Source organism: Cupressus sempervirens, chromosome 4, assembly GCF_028749045.1.
Source record: "Cupressus sempervirens isolate cs-2001-9-10 chromosome 4, ASM2874904v1, whole genome shotgun sequence".
In the NCBI taxonomy this organism is placed as follows: domain Eukaryota; kingdom Viridiplantae; phylum Streptophyta; class Pinopsida; order Cupressales; family Cupressaceae; genus Cupressus; species Cupressus sempervirens.
The window spans coordinates 804515814-804533954 of record NC_143121.1 but is presented as its reverse complement, the minus strand read 5'-3'; the positions used below and the strand labels follow the sequence as shown (position 1 = coordinate 804533954).

Genomic DNA, 18141 nt, shown 5'->3' with positions numbered 1-18141 from the left:
ATCTAATGGAGTGGGACAGACTTTGGACAATGAATAAAAAAATCATTGACCCTGTCTGTCCTAGACACGCTGCTCTTTTTGAAAATTGTGTTCTACTATGCTTAACAAATGGGCCTGAAGAACCTTTTGTCAAAATTCTGGCTAGGCATAAAAAGTATGAAGATGTTGGCAAGAAAGCAACTACATACACAAAACACATTTGGTTGGAGAGTGCTGATGCTGCTCTTTTCTCAGAAGGTGAAGAGGTAACACTGATGGATTCGGGTAATGCCATAATAAAAAATATTGAGAAGGACTCAAAGGGTATTATTGTACGGCTTCATGACATGCTCCATCTTGAAGGATCAGTCAAAACAACAAAGCTAAAGCTAACTTGGATACCAGAGATTTCAGAGCTTGTCAACTTGTCACTTGTTGAAGTTGAGCATTTGATTACTAAAAAGAAGGTATATTTTTCACTGACTCAAAACCTTTATGGTCAATAACGAATGAATTTACATATGTTTCTGTACATTGTGTTGGTATTTTACATTGATGTCCAAATATGAGTCTCATTGCAAGCTGTTGATATGGTTTTCAGCAGCCTATTCGAACAAAGATGTCCAATTTGGCTCTGTGTCACATACACACTGGTAGGGGAGCTCTCATAACTATCAATGTTCTGAATTATTTTGTATGGGAAGGTATCCGCAGAACATATACCGGTGAACATTTGAGAATTTATACTTCAAGCAATTGTACAAGAGTGTATTCTAATAATATATGAAAGTCCTGAAATTCAAAATTAAAATGCCTATTTTGTGTGACTTCAGGACGTATTCCCACCATTTCATTCTCTATGAAATAGTCTGTAGATTGTTGTTCAGTGGAGAATGAAGAAGTAAACTGGTTCAATTTAATAGCATATTTAATGTGGTTAGAGTTATGTTACCTTGTAAACAGAGCCGAATCCCCCTTCTCCAAGCTTGTTATCATCATGAAAATTTCTAGTTGCAGCCTTTATATTTTCCAACTTGAGAAAAATTCCATGCTCCTTACCAACAGCAGAGTACACCTCTATATCAGGATTCTCTGCTGATTGATGCATGGGAAAAATATTACACATTTTGTATAGAGAAGATTTTATTTTACAAGAAAAAATAAATGAAATTTTTTCTCCCTTATTTCCTTTTCGAGTGAGTAGCTCTTATATAATCAACTAGCCAGAATTTTCGTTGACATTTGAACGAATATTTACCGAAAAACAATCACCTCAAAAGTACCTTTCCTTAATGCCGCAGACTTGAATCTTCTTCTGAATCCAAATAGGCATAGCAATAACATCAAAAAGAAGCCCCCAAGAATACCCAAAACTATACCCACTTTGTTTGAAGACTTTCCTACACAGGAGATCAATTCAAGTGTTTAGTCATTAAAAAAAAAACCTAAACAAAACCCTATTCTGGTCAGTTAAAAACATCAAGACATAATTAAAACATCGATGGTTGGAATCAATACTTCATGATAAGTTCTCATTCTCATTAAATCTAAAGATGAATCATGAGTATGATTCAAAACTTCTATTGAATCTTAAAATATGATGCAAAACTTCGATGCTAAAAATGCACATACAAAATGATTCATAAATATATATACGTTACATTTCATAGATTGTAAGATGGGAAGGTATCCGCAAAACATATTTTTGATCACTGTTCTGCCATAGCTCTTTTATTAAGTCATGACCAAACTCTGAATAAGTCTCTCTATTTGAAGTGGCGTCTTGATGTCCAGATGGGTTCCGCTCAGGTTGCCAAAGACATTCAAACATGGTTATGATCGAAGAAAACATATTAAAAGAAAAGGCCTAGTTAGATACTCATAGTAGCATTATCAATATTGTTCAAGTCGGATCAATCCTCTAATCTCTGATGTGCCGAACTTTCCAACTATTGCCTTGAGATTAAGCATTCGAAAGACTAGATATGAAGCTCATGTTTGGCATAACGATGTAGAGTGTGCATAACAATGAAATAGGGCTCGGATTTTTACATTTTCAAAACAATATGAAGCCCGTGTTGGTCAAAATTTCAACCAACTCTTAGTGTTGGTCAAAATTTTGACCAACACGGGCATGGATTTTTTTAAAAACACATTTTTTCTTTCCTATTTCGACCAATTTGACCTCATTTTAATAGATGGTCAAAAAATTTGGTCTAAAAATGGGGTCAAATGTACTAGTGGTGGGTAATGCCAACTTGTTGGTGACCTGTTGCAACTCATTGTGTTTATCTACCTGCTTCTGCCTGGCAGCTCTATAGTTCAAGTCCCTGTCAAATGTCCATCCATCCTGTACATATGCTGGTAATGAATCCCACTCATTTCTCACTTGTCAGATTTCATCTGCAATATCTGTTACCATAGCATCAAGTGTGAGTGTTGGAGTTTCTTCCTTGAATGTAGGATGTATGGGTCTGTCAGCTGTCCTAGATCGAGTCCTATGTTGTGATCCTATTATGCTCCTGTTATCCTGGTCATTATTATGATTATTTCTCCTATTTTCCCCAATCAAATGTTGCATCATAGCCATCATTGCTTGTGTACTTGCCTCTATTGACTTTAGAAGCCTATCCTAACATTGTAAAGCCTCATCATCTCTCATAATTCTGGGGGGACTTTGAGAATGTCTATCATCCATGTTCTCAGCTATGCTAGTTCCCTATGTAAATAGAGTCATTTTGTTTTTTCTTTTGTAAACTAAATTGAATGGTGACTGCATAAACCATGTCAGGCTTGTAGGAATTTACTCTGATACCATTGTACTAACCCCAACAGGCTATAACTTCTTCAAACATTTTTTAAAAAAAAATCTTTATACTTTAGTTGTTTGACATTTTGTCAAACACTTTGCAAGCAAGCTTTGATACCACTGTAGTATCCCCTCAAGGAACTAATATTAAAATGCAATTCTTTTGGTATTAGTAGTGCAAATATATGGAAATGAGATGTAACAATGATGCCAAAAATTTTGATTCTAAATTATTACAGCAAAATCATATGCTGATGAAGTACAATGATAATGGTGATGCCTAAGAATGGAAATGAATCAAGCATAGACACTGTAGCGTGGCATCCTGCATGCATACTATAGTAATCAAAGTTTATTCTCCAATTTAAGCACAAAATAGAACTCCTAAATTGAAACTCTCCCAAATACCAAATTCAATGGATATTTCACCACCTTAAATGGTTGCAACACTGAAGTGTTGACGTTCTCGAATGGCTAGCTGAAATCGAAAACCTTAGTTTCTTCTCCCAACTTGATATCAAATGCAATTCACAAAATTGAATGATAAACAATGAAGCTCTCACCTCTTTTTATACTTTTCCTTGACCCTCGTAGAAGGAAATAAATTATTTAATAATTGCATTCTCTAGAAGTTTCCCCCTTCCAATAATTAATGCACTTGCTAGAAGCTTCTCTCTTGCAATACAATAATTAAATAAAATATTTAATAATTGCATTCTCTAGAAGTTTTCCCCTCCCAATAATTAATGCACTTGCTAGAAGCTTCTCCCTTGCAATACAATAATTAATTGTGCTTCTAGAAAATTAAAATGTAAAGGCTAAGAACTCCACTGATATGCTCAAAAGATGGGGACATTACACAATCCTCCTCCAAAATATGATGCCCTAGCAAATGAATTGCTTGCAAAATCTCCCCTAAATCAAAATTTTGAATTCCCAAAAATCGCCCACACTTGCCAAAAATTAGACCTTAAATTGCTTTGCCTTTTTACCAAATAAAAATCGCCATAGTTGAAGAAGAAAATCGCAGCCCTAGGAGGAAAAATCAAATCCCAAAATTGTTGCCAATCCCGTAAAAAATTAGGCTTTCCCTTTCAAATTTGACCCAAGGCAGAAATCACCTGACTTGCAAAAATCAGATCTGGTCCTCCAAAATCACCTTAGGGCAAAAATCACCCATCCAAGGAAGAAGAAAATCGTTTCTAAAATGTAAAATCAAATCCCCAAAAATTACCTTAGTAGGAAATTTGCCTCTTTAGAAGAAAATCGCTCAATCTTGCAAGAGGAGGTGGAAAGAATGAATGAGGAAATAAGAGGGGGGAAACACCTTATATCCTCCAGTTGATCTCCAGAGTGAGCCGACCTGCCTAGAGGGAAACAAAATTTAAGTTAGACTTCCAAAAATGGCCCAAAATTAAATGAACATTAAAATAATTAAGTCCCATAGTGAAATTGGCCCATTTAATTGCCAGTTTAATCTAGAATTGCAAAATAGAAACAATGTAAGCCTAGGAGATGTCAAAATTTTTATTTAACCACATTTTGGTAATTAAAATATCATTAAAATTGAATCTAACAAGCCAAAATCAATTTCCAATTTCAAATTACCAATTTTCTTTAACATTTCTAAAATCCTCTAGGCAAAATTTCAACCAAATTAATGAGATATTGCAATTTAATCCAATTTCAAATTCATAATACAATTTCGATTTTTCAACAAAATAAATCATTTTCCTGGCAATCAAAATTCAAACTCTAAATCCAATTTCACTATTAGAAATCCTTTTCACCGAAAAAACTAAAGATTTTCCAAAATGACTAAATCTAACAAATTCACTTTGAAAATGCTCAAGCTCATTCAATTATATCAAATTTTCAAAATCCATCTGAGTCCAAAATTTGCAAATTTGTCCTGTCAGATATTATTTTAACCATCAAAAAAATGTTGTTGAATTTTTCTTGCCTAAGGACGAAATTATATGTTCTAGAAAATCAAGTTTTGCAGTAGGTGAAAACAAATCAAATCCCTCCTGGCCCGAAGGCATCCAAGGTATAAAAATTGTCAATTCAAAAAACCTCTAGACCACTTCAAATTTGCTAAGGCAATCATAAAATTTCCAACACCGTGAAAATTGCCAAGGCTTGCCTGAAAAAGGGGGTCCTCCAAAAACTTTGGGCGATGGTGTGAAAATCTCACAACAATATTTTGATTGCGTAATGTGTATTCTATTATGATTTATGTATCTAATAGTTATATTTTTTTGGCTCTAATTATCTAGGTTGTTGAGACTCATTTTGCATCAAATTTAATCATCTTGAGACAACTTGTGCAAGTGTAGGCACTTTGCATTATGGTAATTAGCAACGATTGGGCTATATGGAGGCAAAGCAATAGTGAGAGGGCAACCAAAATAAAGCAAAGGATATTGGATGACTCATGGTGGAAATGTGTGGAATATTTCATTAAGTTCATCGAGCCCATTATGACCATGCTTAGGTACACTAACATGAATAGACTCAATGCTTGAGAAGGTCAAGAAATTTGTAAATGAAAAAGAGCTAGATCCCCAAGAGACCTTCTTCAAACAATTGCAAGACATGATTGTAGAATGATGGGAAAAAATGACCACTTCTCCGCATTAGTTTGCCTATGCATTATCGCCCAAATACTATAGATCCCAATATACTAATCTACTAGGAAGGTTGTCACCCTATAGAGACTTAGAAGTGTATGATGGGTACAAGGTAGCATTTGAAAGATTATTTCCTAATGATGATGTGCAAGATTTGATTATGCATGAGTTCATAGAGTTTGTAAATGCAAGAGGCCTAAGTAGTGATGCTCTTCGTCATTGGTTTAGGAAGGATGCTCATAGTTGGTGGTACCTCCATGGCCAAAGAGTCCAAATGTTACAGCCCCTTGCAATCAAAATTATAATATAAGATTAATAATTTTATTTTTATTGTTTACTTTGTCTTGCCTTCATAGGTGCTATTTCATCTACATCAAAAAGAAATTGGAGCACATATCTTTATTCACTCAATGACGTGCAATACATTGCAAACAGAAAGAGCGGAGTACTTGGTATTCGTGCATTACAACTTGCATCTTATCCCACCGAAGAGTAAAGAATACAATGAAGGGGAGATGAAGAGATGGGATATAAATGCAGAGCTTGTGGACTTGGATGCTTCCACTTCTCAGCTTGCACTTGATGAATTTGAAGATTTTGAGGCCAATACTATTATTGGTGTAGCTGATACCATTGGCCTTAGCTCTATTAGTGGGACAACTAATGCCAATGAAGAAGATGAAGAGAAGAATATCACTAAATCTTTAGTCCATTGGTTGAACTTCAAACAATGATACTTGAACTAATTCTATGTTTTAATTTTAATTTTTTGAATATTTGAAGTTGAACTTGAAGGATATGATGGTATGATCATGATTCATGATGCTATGACTACAAATTTACAAGTGCTTTAATTTTAAATGTTTTTATGATACCATGTGACATTATAATCTTAACTCATGCTTCTAGGCTGCATAAATATGTATATGTGCTCGTGTGTAATTTTTACATGTTTTTGTACTAACTAACCCAAATGAACCCAAACCCCTTTTTAAAATTTTGCCCTAATGGTGAGCCAGTCCTTTGTACTCAAACTTAGAACCAGACCCAAACCAGCATCCTCGGTTGTATTTATCTCATGTACATTGGACTGATTTTCAGCTCATGTTCTTTGGACTGATTTTCAGCCTTCTTAAAAGATTAGTATATTTTCTTGATGTGGCCGTCTTTGACACAACACTAGGAATTATTATTTCTACCTCTTGAATTTAACCTCTTGTTCGCCTTTGATTTTCTAATAGGATACCCCACTCATTCTTGCGATCTTCCCCCATTGCCTCTTATCAAAGCTTCTCTTGATGACGTACTTTGATTCTTCCTTCTCATGTCCGAATAGTTCTTACAATATCATCACACTTAACACACTTCCCTTCTTTCCGGACACCAAGTTGCTGACAGCCATAACAACTCCATCCCTATCGAGTAGAGACAACAATAGCAAAATGGCCTTGATTTATCATCCAATTTTATACTCAAAAAATCTAAGTGGCTGATCAATGTATTTATTCTTAAATGGTTTGACAAATTACCGCCTTCTTTTATCTTCAAGTTGTCCAATTTGTTGATTAGACAAACTTTATTTGATGCAGAAGCCATGTTATTTAGGTTATTTTTTCCCACAATCTGTTTGTTTGTTTCTCTGTGACAACATTGAATAACACATTACTGGATAGAGAGACTTGTTGTTGCTGCTGCCTTCTTGTCTAATTTCTCCCAGTCTTTATCAGACATTACAGCTGGCTTCTTTGCTTTGCCTTCCATCATAATCGAATGATCTCTTTGAACCAACAACACTTCCATTTGCAATTTCCACCTTTCTGAAGTACTGGTCCAAGAATTTTTCAGTAAACTACATATCTATGTCCTTCATTTCTACTCAAATTCATTCAACTTTAAAACCAATTATTGAGTGATTTTAAAAACAGGAAAACAGGAGGAGAACTAAGAAATCATAGAACACACAAAATTTTGCATGAAAATATTGAATTACATGGTTCACCAATGTATGGCTACATCCACAAGAAAAGAAAAGCAATATCTTTTATTAACTGTTACAACAGAAACAGAGCCTTTTCTCATCTCTTATAGAAATTTTTTTTACTTCTCAATTATGAAGAGATGATTAATGGTTCAGTGCTGTTGGACTTTACACATTTAACAGATTCTCTGCTTCCATGTATCACTTGGGATTTAAGAGTCTTCTTGCACTTATGGAACTGCAAATGTGTGTAAGGATCCTGCTTTAATGTCTCATGAACTTGTTATTGGGTTTTTTGACTCTTCGCTTATTCTTTGCTCCCTTTTGTTTTATGTCGAGTGACAGCTCATACGAACCAACTAGCCTCAAACCTAAAGGTTCTAATTTGTTCGATTGCTATATCAGCTAAGCTATTGGCCCCTTCATGACCAATCCATTATCAGAATGGGATGCGACTTATGTTCAACGCAACTCTAAAGCCACACACCAAGTGTTTGTGGCTCCTATCTTGGTTCTTATACCATTTGTTGAGATACAACTCATATAGACCAATTAGGAATCAAACCTAAAACCTTCCATTTGCTGCTAGAGTGCTCTACCAATTGAACTACTGACCCCTTTGTGGTCAGTTCATTGTCAGTCTGAGCGGGGCTTTTTTCCAACCTTGCAGAATAGAAAAACAGTGCAGCGTTGGACTTCTGGACATCTTGAGCAAATCACACAAATTTAACATACAAAGTTTTGCTTCATAGTACGAGAAAAAATTAGGAAGAAAAATCATAAAAAGTATACTACATAATCATTAGACTCTTAACAATACAGTACAAAAATCACAGCCTCACCAGTTTGTTTCTTTAACAAGTTATTCTGTGCCTTACTTTTAGTGGTTACTGTTAGATATTCATTGGATAAAACTTACATACATTATGGTTAATTTTCTTAAAAGCATGCAAAACATTTATACTCTGATTGGAGAATTATATAACCTTATTACCATGTGACTTTGTCTGCAGCTGCACTTCGATAACAGGCCTGAACAATAATGCTTACCAAATAGCAAGAGGAATAGTAAGTTCCCCTTAGAAATAGTCTTATTTGGACACACAATATCATGAAATGCATGCTTCTGATTTAATTATCAATTGAAAATGTCTTCCTTTTGTCCTTCAATGTATATCTACCATGTAATTATAATAATGTGATATTAATGCACGTACAACCTTATATTGACTAGAATGTGCTGGAAAATAAAGCGGTTCTGTTTTCTATCCATTCAATAATTGGTGCACCCTACCAACTTGCTCAAGTTTTTCATTTTCAGGAACTGAACAGGCTCTGTGGAGTCGATAGAACCTGTGACTTTGTAAAGGTAAACAATTTCTCCTATGGTTTATGTAGAGACTATTAATGTATTAGTTTCATCACAGATTAGAGTTTCAAGTCAACTTAATTCTAGTTTGGTGAGAAAAAGATATATACACACATCGACATTGAAGTGCTTGAAGATTGCTCATTACCAGTTAACTGCTTTCTCTAAACATTTGTTATGAAAGTATATTTCTTCGAGAATTGATTTGTGATATATAACTTGTAGGGAGATTTCATGAAGATGCCTTTTGCAAATGATTCTTTTGATGCGATATATGCAATTGAGGCTACTTGTCATGCCCCAGATTTGGTAAGTATGCAAGATTTATCTATTGATTAAGATGTGCAAATTTGCATTTCTGCTATTTATGCTTCATCATGAAATGTGTTTTGTAACTGACTGAGAAGTTGACATTAGTGTCTGGTTACTTGTTATAGTATTTTACATTTGACTAGTATGCCTTATTCTCCATACTCACAAACTTTATGTAACCGGTGAGTAAGGTTGACTGCTATAAAGAGATAAGAAGAGTACTTAAGCCCGGTCAACTATTTGCAGCATATGAGTGGTGTATGACTGACTCTTTTGATCCAAAGAATGAAGAACACCAAAAGATTAAGGTTTGGACCCGCCCAAATGAAGTTTGTCTGTGTATTAAATTATGGCAGAATCATTTAGAGTTCGAGCATTGTACTTCACAAGAAACTAGTATCTCTGATTTTTGTTGTCATAATTATTTAATGACAGGCAGAGATTGAACTTGGGGATGGGTTGTCTGACATCCGTACCACAAGTCAGTGTCTAGAAGCTCTAAAATCTGCTGGATTTGAGGTAATATTTATGATACTTATTCCATAAGCATTAGCATAATTGGTACAAATACCAGATCGTTACTGTAGACAATAAAAACTGGTTGATTAGGACATTTAGCGATCCCTGATTTAGGTGCTCCATTTCAATTTGTTTAAATTATTTTGTCCAATGTAGGTTGATGCTTTTTAGTGTAACATTGAAACCCAAAGTGTCATATTTGGTTGGCATGTTCATTCTTATAGCCTTAAATTCATTGACTGTAATTTTTAAAAAACTCTATGTTGAGACTTATTTTTCAGATGCATGACGAGGAAGGATTTCTAAATTGAAAAGTTTTATGAGAATTCCTAGGCTCAACAACTATGTCTTTTCCAGGGTTTATAGCATCTCTTCTTTTTAGTTTATCCAAGTGACAAAGTATGAGAAGGGTAAACTTTAGCAACAGCTATTGCTTTTGTTATTATTGGATTGGTCATTATTTTTCTTATCTTATATGTATGTTTATTTTACACTAATTCCTTTCCATGTACCTTTTTATATTGATTTAAGAAAAAAGATCACACATAAGGGTGCATCTATAGCTAACTACTTAACATCTAGAGCCATACTAACAAAAAGGTTCACATTCATTCTTAAACATATTAAATTGTACATCAGCATAGCCACCAGGGTAGAATCCAAGAGAAATCCCAATTAGCTCCAATGGACATGCTTAGCCATCAAAGCTAGCCTCCAAGAGCAATCCAAAAAATTTCCACTATTCAAAAGGGTGACAAGAATCATAGTCCATCTTGCAAAAAGCTTTTCCCAAACCCATACACAGGCTTTCTGAAGAGCATAGAGAATAGCCCAAGTTTCCATCTGTTGGCGCTCAAAATTGCATTCTCATTTTGAGCATCTATTTGAAATTGAGTTGCATATTGAAAATTTTGAGAAATTAAGCCCCATAAATGCACGTGTACCTGGCTATACCTTTGATGCCCCTGAGGTGTTTAATGTTTCTAACACTTTTCATTTAGTATGTCTATGTGTTCCATGAAGTTAAATTGACATTTCGAGCCATTTCATGAAGTCCCATTTTGAACAAGTTTCAAATCTACATTTTCACTTAAGTATCAAACAGCGACAGGAAGCTATGTTTGCAAGTGAATATCTTGCACCCAGAAATGTGTTGTGACCCGCCGCTTTGGGATTGTTTAGTGTCCATACCAAAGAACCTATGTTTCAGATTTTGAGTCGTTTCGAATCTATTTGACTAGGTTTTGAATCCCTTAAAGTTGGTCAGTTACTGTTTTCATGCTTTTTGCAATTAATTCTGAATTCTGAAAAGCCCTGTTTGACGAGTTGTAATTTTGACCCAGTTGATCCAAATGCTAAAATTCTTTTTGCACTACATTTTTGAGGTCAGAGACATGCTATTTTTAAATTTTGAGCTTATGACGAATCTGTTTGATCAGTTTTCGAATGTGATTCCAAATGAAATTTCTAAAATTTTACCGATGTTAGCATTTGCAAATTGATCAGTACCCTTGTTCGGGACGTTATAACTTGAGATCCGAGTTTGCTTAGATCAAATGGATTGTACCAATGTGTTGTCCATTAAAAATATTTTAAGTGTGCCAGTTTGCAAGTCATGAGGAATCCATTCACACACTTTCTCAGGTCAATTCCATTCATAAAAAATGTTTTCTGTTAGTGTTTCCTATTTACAAATTCTGAGTAGCTCACTTTGACCGCTTTCCATTTGCGTCATGTTATTCGTCATGAGCCCAAATCACAAATTCATACTCTCCCCATGACAGTGAACCAATGCCCTGAGTTTCATTTTCCCAAGTGTCAGTTTGCCCAATTTTCAAGGCCAAATCCAAACCTAGTTTATTGTTTTCTAACATGTTTATCTCCATGTGTTTTTATGTGAGAAACTTTGACAGTCAATATCTTTTGACCCAGAATTTTTCATGAGATGAGATTTGACAGGTTGCAAAAGTGTGGAACAGAGAATCAGTGAGCCAGTTTTCAGAGTATGATCAAGTGATTTGGTTAGTTTTTAGGGCCAGTCAACGGACCTCCTAGCGCAAAAGTGACAGTTTGCAGATAAGTGACAAAATGAGCTTTAATTGATAGCTCAGTGATCGAATTTGATTCTAGTCAGTTCGAGATGATTGATAGATCAGTTCAGCATTTCAGTTGTCCGAAAATGAATTTTTTTTACCTGAACCCACTTTAGGGTTTGGCTGATTTCATCAAATCGATTAATACCATGGATATCAAGGTTATGCTACTGGTCTTAATGTTTGCATTTGTTAAACATCTTGATATGTTTATATCTAAAGAAGGTGTATGGGTTATGCACAATGTGAATAGTAAAGAAATGGATCAGTGCCGCACTAGTAAATTTTGATGTAGCAGAGGTAACAGTGGATGAGCACTCTTGAGAAGTTCCCATTGCTCACTCGAGATGAGGCGATTACACGGATTTACTCTTTTCCAATAGATGACCTTACAAAGGGGACAGAGTAACAAGTCAAAGTTATTGGTGGTGGAAGATTTATCTACTCGAAAGGTGTATAAAAGCTTTTACTTGCAGTACATCTGTAGAAGTTATTGTATTTCATTTGAATCTCAAATAGTTATTTTATGACTTCTCATTGTGCCTACCAATATGATGTTAATCATAAAAATATGTGCTACATTTTTAATATACCCTCTCTGCAAAATATGTTCGTAAGCTCATATAAGATGGATCATTTGGATGTGCATGGTGAATTCTTTCATCTCACAATTAGAAAGAGGATGTTGGAGATTTTGTTGGCAATCGAGTGTGACTATAAAGCAAGATGTAGCTAAACACAAAGAAGCCTCAACCTTAATATGGGGAATTCATACAAAGCAAGAGAGCACACGCATAAGAAAACAAAGACACTCACAATTTCAAGGAATTCGAGCAGTCCATGCCTGAAGCTCACACATTAGATAAAATCCAAGTTAGGCAATCAAAAGAGATGGAGGTAGTGATGCATCAGTTGATGACTTTGGCACAGAATACAGCTAAATTGTATCATGAATTTCGTGCCTTAGACAGATATGAACAAAGCAACAACAGCAATATAAAAAGAAAGCCACGTCAATGAAGAAAAACACTATTAAAAGCAACTCAGATGCATTAAAGAGGAAGCATGAACAGTTGCTCACGCAGGGATATGGAGGGGTGTATTTCCCTTGTAGCAAAAATGTCCATGCAAGCAATAAATAAGAAAGATCCAAGAACCAGCAGGGGAGCACGCCATTTTTAAACAAAAAATGCCCAAAATAATGATGACTCAGTCGTATGAAGAGTAGTCCATGATTGAGAAGGGGCAGTCGGCTAAGCAAAAAGATAAAGAAGAGACTCAGGCTGGAAAAAAAGAAGCTATGAGCGATGAATAGAGCTCCACGCGCAAGCAAATCAAAAGTCGTGGTCAGAGATGAAAGACCCATGCATGTAGAAAAAAGCAATCTCCAACGCAAAGCACAGAGAAGAGGTCGACCCACGAACCAAAGCGAATCTTCATGCCACTATGAGCAATCAGTGGCAGCAACAAAGGCAAGTAAACCTCACATTCGGCATAGAGGAGAGCTCACATAAAAGCGAGCCCATAGGAGAGAGGCATATATCAACAGCAGAAGGCATGATGGGGCAGGACATATTGATATTGCCATGTCAAAGAAAAAATTTATCAATAGAATCATTTATAAAGTGTGTTGAGGAGGAAAAGGAAAGGCATCAAAAAATTATTCACCAAGCTCAAGATGCAGCGTTGACCTAGCCCCACGTGAAGCAGACCCCATCTCATGCCAAGCAAGTTGAAACAACCCCATGTGATAAGAGCAAGTCGTGGATTAGAAGCCAAAGATCATCACACATACATGTCAATCAAAGGCAGCATCAATGCAACAACCCACACATGGAAGAACAGGGAGTTTTAAAGAAAAACAAGTAGTGACTAGTAGATCATGAAAGAGCCCCACATAGGGCATAACACTCTAAAAAAGTAGAGAAGTCCACGATAGGAAAGGAGCTTCCAGCAGTCTAAACAAGAAGATGATTGGGAGCCATGTTAAGCAACCCACAGCATGCAAACAAGGGAGGCATCCATCTACAAAGACCACGTGAAGTCTATGCTGAATAAAAGCTACTAGTACACAAGAAAAGTTCAATCCTAAACTTTGTGCATAGCCGTAAGCAAGAGGACACAAAGACCATGTGATTAGAATCCAAAGCTACTGATTACCAAAGTTGCTCACGCATTAAAGAAAGGAAGCAGCCCACACATAAACCAAGGAGGAAATCAGCGCATCAGAAGAACACATCCATAGGTGCCAAGCTGAAAGCAATTATGTTGTCGAATAAGGAGCCCCTCACATTGTCTGTTGAGTTTGAAAGAAGTTTGGAAAATGCCTGGGCAGAGAAATGCAAGGAAAAATAGGCAAGCCTTGGAACTGTGAAAAAGATAGCATTATCAAATTCAAAGAAAGAACCTACGCAGAGAAGAATAAGGGAAGTCGCCAAAAGGGACTATTCAAACATATTTATCCCAAATTGCCCATATGGTGAGCTTTTTTGCTATTTAAAAACTATTGCACACAATAAGATTAATGTCTTAAAGACATGGGCTTTTTGGAAGCTGTGTGATGTGTGGTGGATTCTGTGGGTCCTAGTTGCCAAGAACAGATGTAAAATTTTGAAGGATTATGCATGCACAAAATGGTGACATCATCATAATTCAAAATGCACCGAAAAAGTCTCAAAATCTGACAGTTGCTACTTTGCTATCCGAAAAATCCAAGGTTTTTCGGCTAGCGACATAGTGACCTACTGGAAAACCTCAAAATCTAGCAGATAGTCATGGGTCCCGTGTGGCGGTGATGTGACAGAGTTAGCAAACCAAAAATTGACAAGTAGCAGTCGGACAGTGAATGCAGTGATAAGATGATGACATGCAATGATTGATCCAACCATGAGATGCCACGTGACACATATTCCAAGGCAAGATGTGACGTGGTGATTAGTTTGCAACGATGAACCAGATCATGCCACATGGCAGATCCAACGGATGTTGCTATGTCGCTAAGGCGAAGTTGCATTCCAGTTAACATAGCGACATAGTGACCATGACATGGCGTGCTGAAATGGTGGCGAGTATGACCAATAACATGGTGACATGTGGCACCCAGCTCTACAGGTTAGAACCAATCAAAACTCGCCACGTGTCAAGGATGGTCAAACTAGCTTTGACTCGGATTGAAAGGTTGGGAAATTTCAAAGGTCTCAAATAAAAAAAAATTTTTCTCAAAGTTTTCACGTGCAAGGGCAGATTTTTTAAATAAAATTTAACTTATCATATAGTTTGAAACTATATATAAGGATAATTTTTTGCATTTTTTTAATGAGAAGCTCTGATTGAGAAGCTGAACTTTAGAAGGCCATAATAGGGGCATTTTTTATCCAAAATAGGCGTTCCAATATACCACCGGAACCAGGAAGATTCAAATTTTCCATTTTTGAAGTTAGTTTGTGCACAAGTATTCATCGGTTCGTGCTATAGGCCAGTTTGTTTTTCCCAGGGCATTAGTGGCAGAACAAGCAAATTTGATCATTGAGCATCAGAGTTTGTTAGAGGGCAGATTTGAAGACCTTTTAAAACTTGAATGTGGTAAAAATAAGCTGGAAAAGATTATTTTGCATTTTGGGGGTCACATTGAACTGATTTTCACTTTTTACCATGCATTTACTTTGACATTAAAAATCGGTTACTTTCTTTCATGATCAAATTTTTGAGATATTTGATGCACTTGGTGGCCAAAATGAAGGGATTTGATTCTGACAATTGAAGAGAGAGACTAGAGAGAGGCTTTTTCTGCTACTTGGGAAGGAATTATGAAGGGACACTTGTCATCTCCTGATCAAATTTGAGATTTTCTTCTTCCTATATCTATCTCTTTCTTTCTCTTTGTATAGGTTCCAGTCTTTTGGAGAAAATTTGCACACTACTATGATACCAAGGGTTTTGGTTCTAGTCTTGATACATTGCCAATACTGAGACACCATATTTTTCAGCATAATTCTCTCACATGAATAGAAGTAGGAAGGAATATACAGATAGCTCAGATCTATTAAATTGTTTCATGTTTTGATTCCATGCATATGAATGTATTAATTTCAAGGAAATAAATATAAAGAGCAGCAGATGATTGAGTTTCATTTTAAGTCTTGTCTCCTTTATTAGTACCCTTTAATGTTTTATGATCTTTGATAGAGAACTTATGTTGTAGTTGCAGTCCCTTAAGGCTATATGTTATTTCATTGTTGCCTATAACCCAAAGGGTTATGTAAATGCTTCAGGGAAATCAACAGGGTTGTAAGGTTACTGATGGGGATATCATGTAAGAATGAGGTTTAGATTGAGCATAGATGTCTATTTACAAGTTAAATAGATAGATCAAATATCTAAAGATACACATATGTCTCAGATATTCATATCTGTGTTTGTGATTCATGGATTTGCCCAATGGTTAAGGCACTGATCGGTTACAGGATCATTAGATCTTATTATTGCATATGAGGGGTCTGTTGAAATCAACATTATTAATCAAACGTGTTTTACCCTTTTATGTTGAAGAGCTATCAAAGTTTAACCCTCACTCAGCTTGTGCATTCCATAGAGTTGTAATTTGCTACTGCACTTCTTTTTTACTGCATAAGTCATTCAAAGATTTAGGGGTTTTCATCTACTTAATAGATTAAGGGATATGTTTTTGCACTGGTACCATATCAATTGAATCTGAGGTCCACCCGCCTAGGTTTTGCAAAGCCTAAAGTGAAGAAGGGTCAAAGCCTTATAGTTGGCCCAATGCCTAAAATGATGTGTTGAAGACGGGAGTTAGCTGCCCCTAGATATGTCATATTCTCATTGGGATAATTGAAAACCCTCCAGTGTTTTCAAACACCAACACCATCTAATTGTTAGAATAAGTATTTAAGGAAGTAGAAAAGAAAAACTAAATAGAGCTTAAATTTCCACAACTAGTACCACCAATTCCTGTTAGACTTGGATTACCCCTTGAAGACCCATCTGTATTGATTTTAAGGAAATCATTTGGAGGGGGAAGACCACTAACCTAAATGGTTCACTTTCTTGACTTACTAAACTCTGGGACCAAACCTGTTTTGTGAATAAAGAGAAAATGATTGATCCAAGTGATTAGCACTGAGGAGATCCAAAGAAGTAAGAGGATCCTCATCACATAATTTAGCCTAACTAGTCTCCTTTAACATACCCCTTATTTATGTGATACTGGAACAACTTCCTTTAGCACATTTTGTAACATGTGGCAATTTCTTTACAACCAGACTTACCAAAGGATAAAAGAGGGTCATGTATCCAAAGTAGCCTAAAGAAAAGAAGTTGTAGTAGGGTGTCTACCCATACTACTCCCAAATTCAATCAAGAGGCATAATGAACAAGGTGATCTACTAATGCCTCCTTACTAGTGCAACAAACACAAATGGAAGGCCCATAAAAACTCTTTTATGGATATTCTCTGAGGTGAGGCAATTATTTTGACTCAAGAAGCATAGCAATAAATCACACTTAGGCCAACCAAACTTTCCAAATTCTTTTACATCTAGGTAATTCAAAATATCTTCCTTTCTACAGCTCCAAAAAATGATAACCAAGCCTAGAAGCATGCTCACCTTTAAGCATGATAACCAAGCAAAAATATTCACATCTTCCAAAACACTATATAGTCTATCTGCCAAAATTGAAGTGCTTCCCTATTGTCTAAAAATGTTATGTAGGCCAAACTTTAAAATCCTTCCAACCATGGAGAAAGGATATTCTAGAGGAGTGACAATACTTAAAAGTTAGCCACCTTGGACCACTCAACATCCAAGAAGATATAATGAAAGGGCTGAAGATGAGGAAAAGAAGAGATAATGGAAGGATGATTATCCTATTGTGTCCATTTGGCCCTTTGTGGTTTTTGAGATTTCTTTGTAATTCTAATGTCGGTCCCCTGGAGTTCCTCGTGTTCCAATTGAGAAGCAATGAGTTTGGCTAGGCCTACAACAAATATTTTTTTCCAACCCTTGAGCATTTTAGCTTTGAGTCTTTCCCAATAGAACTATGAACTTGGGTAAAAGTATTGAGTTAGAAGCCCTTCTAAAAAGGTAGTATGAAAAAACACAGAATTCAAAATCCAGTGTAACAATCACAAAATCATTCATCTCTAGAGAAATGAGTAGAAATCATTAGGGTTGAGAATATTCAAAACTAGAGAAAGCATGAATAAACATGAGAGTCCACTAAGGGAGAGTTCCTCAATCTCAACTCATCAATACATAAAAATTGAAAATGTGAGAAATTGGTGAAGTACTGAGAAAATGACACTGTCAAGGAAATCCTTTAAAGTTCCAAAACCTGCCCAACATCACAAATTACGTAGTGTCACAGAAAGACAAGAAAATCTGAGAAATCTGTCAATGTATTCTAAAAGTGCCAACGTCACAAATTACCAA

The 18141-nt window shown here is 35.8% G+C and overlaps 1 protein-coding gene across 1 annotated transcript in view; it reads left to right on the top strand.

Moving 5' to 3' along the window:
• Positions 1-18141, top strand: part of LOC149563837 (cycloartenol-C-24-methyltransferase-like) — a 184589-nt gene that overhangs the window by 133611 nt on the left and 32837 nt on the right. Inside the window, exons 6-10 of the mRNA XM_089828251.1 lie at positions 8413-8467; positions 8721-8768; positions 8994-9077; positions 9272-9388; positions 9516-9599. Coding sequence (XP_089684377.1) covers positions 8413-8467; positions 8721-8768; positions 8994-9077; positions 9272-9388; positions 9516-9599 — 388 coding nt within the window. The remainder of the gene's footprint in view (positions 1-8412; positions 8468-8720; positions 8769-8993; positions 9078-9271; positions 9389-9515; positions 9600-18141) is intronic.